The sequence below is a fragment of the Centruroides sculpturatus genome, unplaced genomic scaffold (assembly GCF_000671375.1).
Source record: "Centruroides sculpturatus isolate CEXI.00-Female unplaced genomic scaffold, Cexi_2.0 scaffold254, whole genome shotgun sequence".
In the NCBI taxonomy this organism is placed as follows: Eukaryota; Metazoa; Arthropoda; class Arachnida; order Scorpiones; family Buthidae; genus Centruroides; species Centruroides sculpturatus.
This window is the reverse complement of record NW_019384488.1, coordinates 450721-458660: the sequence shown is the minus strand read 5'-3', so window position 1 is coordinate 458660 and position 7940 is coordinate 450721. Positions and strand designations below refer to the sequence as shown.

At 32.5% G+C, this 7940-nt stretch overlaps 1 protein-coding gene and 1 long non-coding RNA gene across 2 annotated transcripts; both read right to left on the bottom strand.

The window, feature by feature from the left end:
* Nucleotides 1–1170: 1170 nt before the first annotated feature.
* On the bottom strand, nt 1171–2651 carry LOC111621651 (serine/threonine-protein kinase Sgk1-like). The gene is made up of 8 exons (XM_023363858.1): nt 2620–2651; nt 2430–2538; nt 2069–2163; nt 1854–1990; nt 1687–1772; nt 1544–1619; nt 1331–1468; nt 1171–1262 (listed from the first exon to the last, which is right to left on the bottom strand). Exons 1-8 carry the CDS (start codon nt 2649–2651, stop codon nt 1171–1173), a joined length of 765 nt encoding a protein of 254 aa, XP_023219626.1.
* Nucleotides 2652–3408: 757 nt separating this feature from the next.
* Nucleotides 3409–3859, bottom strand: LOC111621681. Its single transcript, XR_002756126.1, has 3 exons — nt 3802–3859; nt 3653–3716; nt 3409–3536 (listed from the first exon to the last, which is right to left on the bottom strand). It is a non-coding gene; the product is annotated as an uncharacterized LOC111621681 (long non-coding RNA).
* Between the last annotated feature and the right edge of the window lie 4081 nt (nt 3860–7940).

Sequence of the window (7940 nt, the reverse complement as noted above, 5' to 3'; positions counted from 1 at the left end):
TTGAAACCTTTCATAAGCCAAAATGGCACAAAGCAAAGAAGCAATTACCATTAATTTATATGAAAAATGTTTGAGAGTACAGACTCAAAATGAATTACTAAATTATACGAAATAGTATATAAAACCTAAAATAATACTAACACACAGTAAAAGCAGAAATAATATCATAGACAGCTAATATAAAGTAGAAATGTAGTCAGTACAGTGTAGTTAGTGAAAGTAGTCTCTCTTTAGTAAGTAGTCTTTAAGCTATGAAACTGTCCTCATTTTTGCAATACTTTTATCACCATTGTTCATTCTCTGTTTCAGCTTATTGAAAAAACTGACTGATTTCTTCTTAATTAAGTAAATAAAAGATAATGGGATGTTATGATTTGTACACCCATCAATCCACTCAAACAATAGGCTATTCATTTTATCCTTTTACTTTTACTAATGGATGCACAAAATAAATTGACAAATGTCCACAGACACAATTCAAAACTAAAGCAGCTTGATGCTGAATGTAGTTCTCAGGGAAGGAGTTTGAAGACTCCTCTTACTGTTTGCTGCTTAGAATGCACAATGCTTCTAAAACTGCATACTTCAAAACAAGCACTAAATGCTAATGTAAACTTTCATAAAGTGGAGATACAAGTTATTTTTAATATTTGCCAACAATACAGTGCAATCTGACTAATTTCAGATCAAAAACTGCACAGAATGCATGTCAAAATATTAAAATGAAGGCTTAGTAAGTTTATAATATCTGTAATAATAAATGATGAATATTTGGATAGTGTTGTGCATAACAGTATATAAAAACTTCAAAATTTCTCATTAAATTATTCACATCAGTGAATGCAATTCTTCAAAAACAAAATTTGACATATAAAGTAGTTTTGGAAGTCGTCATAGTAGCTACAGAGTTTTTATTGGTTAACAATTGGTCATCATTCTTTTAACTTTTTCAAATATAGAAAGACATTCAAATNAAAAACTTAAAATTGCTTTAAAAATCATTTGTCTCATAAAACCAAACATTGCGGTTCACATTAATACATGTAAGATTGTATGGCTTAAGGTAATATAAAACGTGTAATATATCAAAATTAATCAACACGATCTAAACAATTTTTCTCTCGTGAAATGTATAGTAGACAAACCAGAAAATTAATTACATAAAATGCATCATAAACTTACTTTCTGTAACAAATCCTGGACTATTTGTTTCGCATCCTCGGATAGTTCAAAAGGATATGTCAACTCCACTTCTTCAACAACTGCAATAGCATTTTTATATTAATCATCGTTTCTTTTATTTCTTAAGGAATTCTGAATCGATACTTACTTTGGAGTTTTTCGGTAATCGGCAATGACTGGAAATCTTCAATGGTCATAATTTCTTCCAGATAAACGTCCATTGGAGTTTTTCCAACCAAAATCTGGTATAATACAACTCCAAACGCCCACCAATCGCAGTAAGTGTCTGTAAACCATATATTGATTTCACCAATAAAAGAAAGAAATAAAAAATCCATTAAATGTAAATAACATTTCTTACCGTATTCCTTCCGTTGAACAATTTCTGGGCATAAATAGAACAGAGTGCCGCAGAAGTCTGTTGGATGGCGTTCGAACTGAAAACAATAAGATCGTCATAAGGAAAGCACAGTTGAACAAAAGTAAGAGGCGTACAATACTTACTGTGCACAGGCCAAAGTCAATCAAATGTGCTCCATTCTTCTTATCTATTAAGATGTTGTTTGAGCTTATATCTCTGTGAATAATTCCTATGGGAGACAGTAAAAGAATTTGTTACATGGTGTATACGTAAGAAAATTTATATGTATAAATATATTTAGATAAAGCACCTTTATCGTGAATATAAATAATGGCCGAAGCATCTTGTGCACCGATCGTCTTAGCTTGGGTTTCCGATAATACTCCATTTACTTCCAAGAAGTCGGCCAAATTCTCTCCATTCACATAATCACAGACGAAACAGTGACTGAAAAACACGAGTAGTTTATTACCCGATACACATAAATTATTACAAATCATTAATATAAAAAAACATAAAGCTTACCAAATATCAGTTTCGAAGAGATCAATAAAACTGACAATGTGAGGATGACTAGACACTCTGCGCCAAGCAGTTCCTTCTTTGAGAATATTGAATTCCTGTTAATAAAAAAGCATAATTAATATATACGAAATACGAAATTAATTTATTCTGCATAAGTTGTTTATAGAATATTTTTGAAAAGTATTAACAAAAACATTATTATATAAATGAACTGTGTTTTTTCAGTCAGAATGTACACACTTCAAAGATAAAATAAAGTACTACCAACGTTGATAAAATAAAGTGGATTCTACCAACGTTGTTACAGACATTGTTTCGTTTTTAGATAGAAAGAATATGGAAAACAATGCTCAATGCATACCTGATTTACAAAATACCGTCGCTTCTTGATGGCTTTGACAGCGACTGTTATGTCGGAACTGTTATGACCGACTGTTATGACCGACCCACATACACTGTGCCAAAAGATCCTTCACCAATTTCTTGAAATTCGTACTTGTCTTTTGTATTGTTTAGACGTTCAAGTCCAGATTGAAAATCCTCCGATTCGCACTTCTACGATTATAAAATATTTTAGTTGCATAGTTCGTTAATTGTAAAACAGAGAAAAACAAAGAAACTCGAGTGTTACCGGTGAATCGGAAGTTTCTCCTTTTACGCAACAACAGCGCAACAGTTTACAAAATATATTTTTGAAAAAGTGTTTAAATCCTCCAATTTTTAAATCTCTCTTAGGTTTGTTCACCTCGAATGATGAATCTCCTTTGTAAAAAAAACAAAGAAACTCGAGTGTTACCGGTGAATCGGAAGTTTCTCCTTTTACGCAACAACAGCGCAACAGTTTACAAAATATATTTTTGAAAAAGTGTTTAAATCCTCCAATTTTTAAATCTCTCTTAGGTTTGTTCACCTCGAATGATGAATCTCCTTTGTAAAAAAAACAAAGAAACTCGAGTGTTACCGGTGAATCGGAAGTTTCTCCTTTTACGCAACAACAGCGCAACAGTTTACAAAATATATTTTTGAAAAAGTGTTTAAATCCTCCAATTTTTAAATCTCTCTTAGGTTTGTTCACCTCGAATGATGAATCTCCTTTGTAAAAAAAACAAAGAAACTCGAGTGTTACCGGTGAATCGGAAGTTTCTCCTTTTACGCAACAACAGCGCAACAGTTTACAAAATATATTTTTGAAAAAGTGTTTAAATCCTCCAATTTTTAAATCTCTCTTAGGTTTGTTCACCTCGAATGATGAATCTCCTTTGTAAAAAAAACAAAGAAACTCGAGTGTTACCGGTGAATCGGAAGTTTCTCCTTTTACGCAACAACAGCGCAACAGTTTACAAAATATATTTTTGAAAAAGTGTTTAAATCCTCCAATTTTTAAATCTCTCTTAGGTTTGTTCACCTCGAATGATGAATCTCCTTTGTAAGCGGAGAAACACTCATTGGCGGGCAAATCATAGAAATCCTACGAAAAGTCAAAATAATAATATTTATTACTCTTAATGTATATTTGAAAATGGAGTAAAGAGTTGTTAATTGACTTTTAATCAAGAAATTTATTAATGAAATTGAATAACTTACATTATTAATCCAATAATTCTGATTTTGCTGACCGTCCGGTTCAGCGCCATCACATCTATCATAACTAAATTGATGAAATTTTAAATAAATATCAAGGAAGTGTCATTCGTGAATATTGCTTTAATTTAATTGCAATTGATTAAATTTACCTTTCTTTCTTCATTTTCTCACTAGAAAATCGCAAACAAACACTTTCGAAAGAACGCTTCATTTCGCTTCAACAATTGAAACAATTGGAAATTGTTACATCGAGAACATTGTTGAAAAATGACATTAAAATTAATGTATGTAATGAACTAGTAAATGTATGGACATAGATAATGATATTAAAGTTTAAAGAAAAAATTCTTGTTAAATGGATACCCCAACAGGTTACTTACAAACTGGAAAGAAAAAATCAACAACGTAAATAATAAAAAGAATCCTGAAAAGAATGAAATAGATAATGGAAAGATTTCAAATGAAAATAAAGTGAAATATATTCCATTTCCTTATATTAAAGGTCTATATGAAAAAATTAATAAAGAAATAAGACATGCTAATGTAAAACTTGCCCCGAAATATAAAAATTTTTTTGCCAGACTAAATAATAATAATACAACTAGGTCAACAGGAAAACAACAAGTGAAAGATACAAAAAACGTAGTATACCAAATTCCATGTACATGTGAAAATAAAAAATATTACATAGGAGAAACAAAGAGAAAAATGGAAGTTAGACTAAAAGAACACGTAGCAGATCTAAAACATAATAGAATTAATTCAGCCTTTCTCGAACATTGCACGTTGAATAATTGTAATATTGACCAAAATAATGTAAAAATCCTACATAAAGAAAAAGAAACTTATCACAGAAAATTTAAAGAGAGTATAGAAATTATAAAAAATAAACATTGTATAAATAAAAACTTAAGTTTAAAAATTAACGAGAATTGGCTAAAAATACTGTAAAAGAATTTGGAAAGAAAAATTATTTGAAAAAAAGGAGAATTTTTGGAAAATAAAAAGGAAAAAATTCAAAATACTTTTAGAGTACTATTTAAAAGAAATACGAAACATAATTAAAACTTGCCTACCAGAAACCATATGATTATGTAAATCATCATAGAATGAAACGCCTCTAGAATCGAAGAGTTGAAAGAACAAAATTAAGAAAGTGAAGTCTAGTTACTTCGTATCGATATAAATACTAAAGAAGAAAAAATGTGATAGAAGCTCATTAGATACAAAGAGGATAAGGACAGGAGAATTATAGGGAACATACGGAAAAAGAAGAACTCTGCCATATGTCCATTGTAATCCTTTGTGACACCTCAAGAACTCTACTGTGACTAAGTACGTAAGAAAAAATCCTGTATATTGTTAATACCTACATGTTAAGTACACTAATTGTGTTGTTTTTATAGTCTTCAAAGTATAGTAGAGTTTAAATAGGACAATCTGTGTCTGAAGCATGAAGAAGTAAGATTAAATCTTCAACCTAGTATCTGAAATAATCAAGTATATAGAGTATGATTCCCGTTCAAGGAAAAAAATACATCCAGAGAAGGAATTTACTTAGAAAATGGTATGTTATGTCTTACTTGTATATACCAACGAAATATACTTTTATTTTTGTCGTTTTTTAATTCATATGTCGGGTTATAATATGTATATAATTAGTTTTTATATGTTTTAGTTGACTGAGGAGGGGCAAAAACAGAGCCCGAAACGTGTGTAGAAACGCGTCTCAACAAAAAGCTGGAATAAATGAATGAGTTATGCCATGTGTTGAATACTGTGCTACATTGCAGTTTTTTAAACAGATATAAAGATATAACACGGTTTCGAAATATGGAAGAATTAAAATTAATGTTTTGTTTCGATTTATATGAAATTTTGTATGTGAAAAAGTTAAAATCTTTTATATAAAGATATAAAACAATTTATTATAAAATGTCGAAAAACTTAATTTTCTGGGTATAAATGAGTTTTATATGATAAGAATAACAATGAAAATCTTTGTTAGGCTCGACTCTTTTCGAGATATGACACACGACATTTCTATCATCTCACACTTTCAACCTTTAACTAATAAAATTAAATAGCATCAATCTGTAGTACCCTTCTCTGCAAAACTATAGACATTTTCGATAAACGCACAGGAATCGTTTCCATCAAAGTGAACCAATTTGTGTTCTTTCACACGTACAAAAAACAAACCCGAAGTTTTCTCATTTCTCTACGATTAAATTTCTCCCTAGTGCAAAAATGTATACAAAATTTCGGGATTTGCTGGTTCCTTAACCATCGCCATTTTTTTTTCCCGTTATATGTGACCAGAAGCAATATGAAAATGGTTCAAAACAATACGTGTCTTTACAGAGAATAAACTTTTAATTTTCCGGACGAAACACTAACGTCTTTGCATTTATTATAATCTTGACAAGTGTGTCTGTTATATATAAAAAAAGCGCTGCAGTGTCCGATTGGATTAAACCATCGAGCACGTGGTTTGCGCCTCACCAATGAGTTAGCGACGTGGAAGTTTTCGGATTTTCTACATTTGTCTCGCACCCAAATAAAGACCAATTTTCTGAGAAAAAGTCCTCCCTTAAGACATTCCCCTCGATGTTTATCGATGGCAGGTATGAATAAATCGAATCTGTCATAACCTTTCGACAAACTTTGAAACATTGACGATCATGTGGGTCAGTAAATGACCCCTTTTATAAATACATTAATTAACGTATAATATAAAATAAAACACAACAATTAGCTTTATATGCATTTATATGTTTTAATTCATTTCCTAGTGTAAAATAGCTTCCACTAGGAAATGAAGTGAAACACTTAAAAATAATATGCAACACAGTCACTCTTACAACGAATAGATGATAATTTCAACTTAATCTTTTTGGTTATTGCACGATTTGCATATTGTTGTTTTTATGACAGTTAGGTGATGGAAAATCAATCGATTGCATATATTGGCAGTCTTTGTCAAGTGTTCTGCAACACCCAACGGTCTTGGTTTCACTGCAGGATCATTGAGTTGTTCTGCAGTTTTGTTTATCAACATTACTGGTATGTCTTGTCTGATATAGTTTGCGCTCCGTTCAATTTGTCGGGATGTAATAAACTTTAATTGTCAATATATGCAGAGAACAGAATACGAAAAGATTTTATTTTGGTGGTGTCCCCAAATTGATGACCTTGAAGGACAACATTTCTCGAACTGTGATGAACGTTCCTGCAGACATGTTACGTTCGGCCATAGAAAACACGGTGTTGAGGATGCAATGTGTTGTCCAGCAGGACGGTAATCACATTGAAGGTAGGGAATTTTATTTGCTGATTAATTAATAATATATTTGGGTTATCCTTTTTCATGCGTGTGTAAAGATGCAAGTACGCCGATTTGAGGGAGGGATTTTACTCCCTTGTCAGGAATGACCTAAGGCCCTCGCGTATGTGGGTGGTTGTTTCCCGAGGCAGAAAAGACGTGTTAACAATAAACCGTTTATTTTGTCGATATACGCTTACATCTATATGACAGTCCAAAGATTTCCGAGTTTCATCGGGGTTGTTGTATCCTTAAAGTTTCTCTCGTCTTGATGGAGCAGACCCGGGATAGCGGTGAGTTGACGTTCGGAGTATATGACTAGCACAAAGGATGGCGGAAAATCGGACATTTCTTGGTGATGACAGAGGAGGAACTCTTGGCTTGAACGGGAAGATAGAACAAGCAGATCGCATCCGTCTTTCGTCACACTGTCATTTTATACCTTTTACCCCCCTTATTCTTCTTCCCATTCGTCGGGCTTTCTCCCTCCTGCTCCCCTATTGATCTCCTATTTGCGACTCGATATCAGTTCGGGTCGCAAGAAACGTCTGCCCGGGATGGTTTATCGGACACCATCCGTTCGACTCTGTTCACGACTTATCGATGACTAAGACACCCACGCTCATATTCTCCGCTTCCTTTTTCTTATTGCATTTTAAACAATTCCATTTTTCATTTCTTTTGTCTATTTCCTTTTTCTCTATTTCTTATGAGCGACGATGTCAAAGTCCAGTATCTCTGGCTCGACACTTATTTTATTTGTTTCGTTGTTTGTTAATTTATTAAAATATATCTTTGCTTATTAAATGCGAACTATTTCTGGGCCCACAAAGAGAGTTGGTCGCTTATCCTCGTTCTCGCTTTCTAAGTGTTTTTTTAACTCTTCTCTCTCTGTGGGCACTAAGAGGGCCTCTTTTAACAAGCCCATTATGGATTCGGCCAGGCCCACAATGGGGCGGCCGG

Coding starts and splice junctions, on each gene's coding strand:
- LOC111621651 (XM_023363858.1), bottom strand. CDS start 2,651: ATGCAACTAAAATATTTTATAATCGTAGAAGT. Junction 1,773..1,853: donor TATTTATATTCACGATAAAG/GTGCTTTATCTA, acceptor TGTCTCCCATAG/GAATTATTCACAGAGATATA. Junction 1,263..1,330: donor GATTACCGAAAAACTCCAAA/GTAAGTATCGAT, acceptor ATGCTATTGCAG/TTGTTGAAGAAGTGGAGTTG.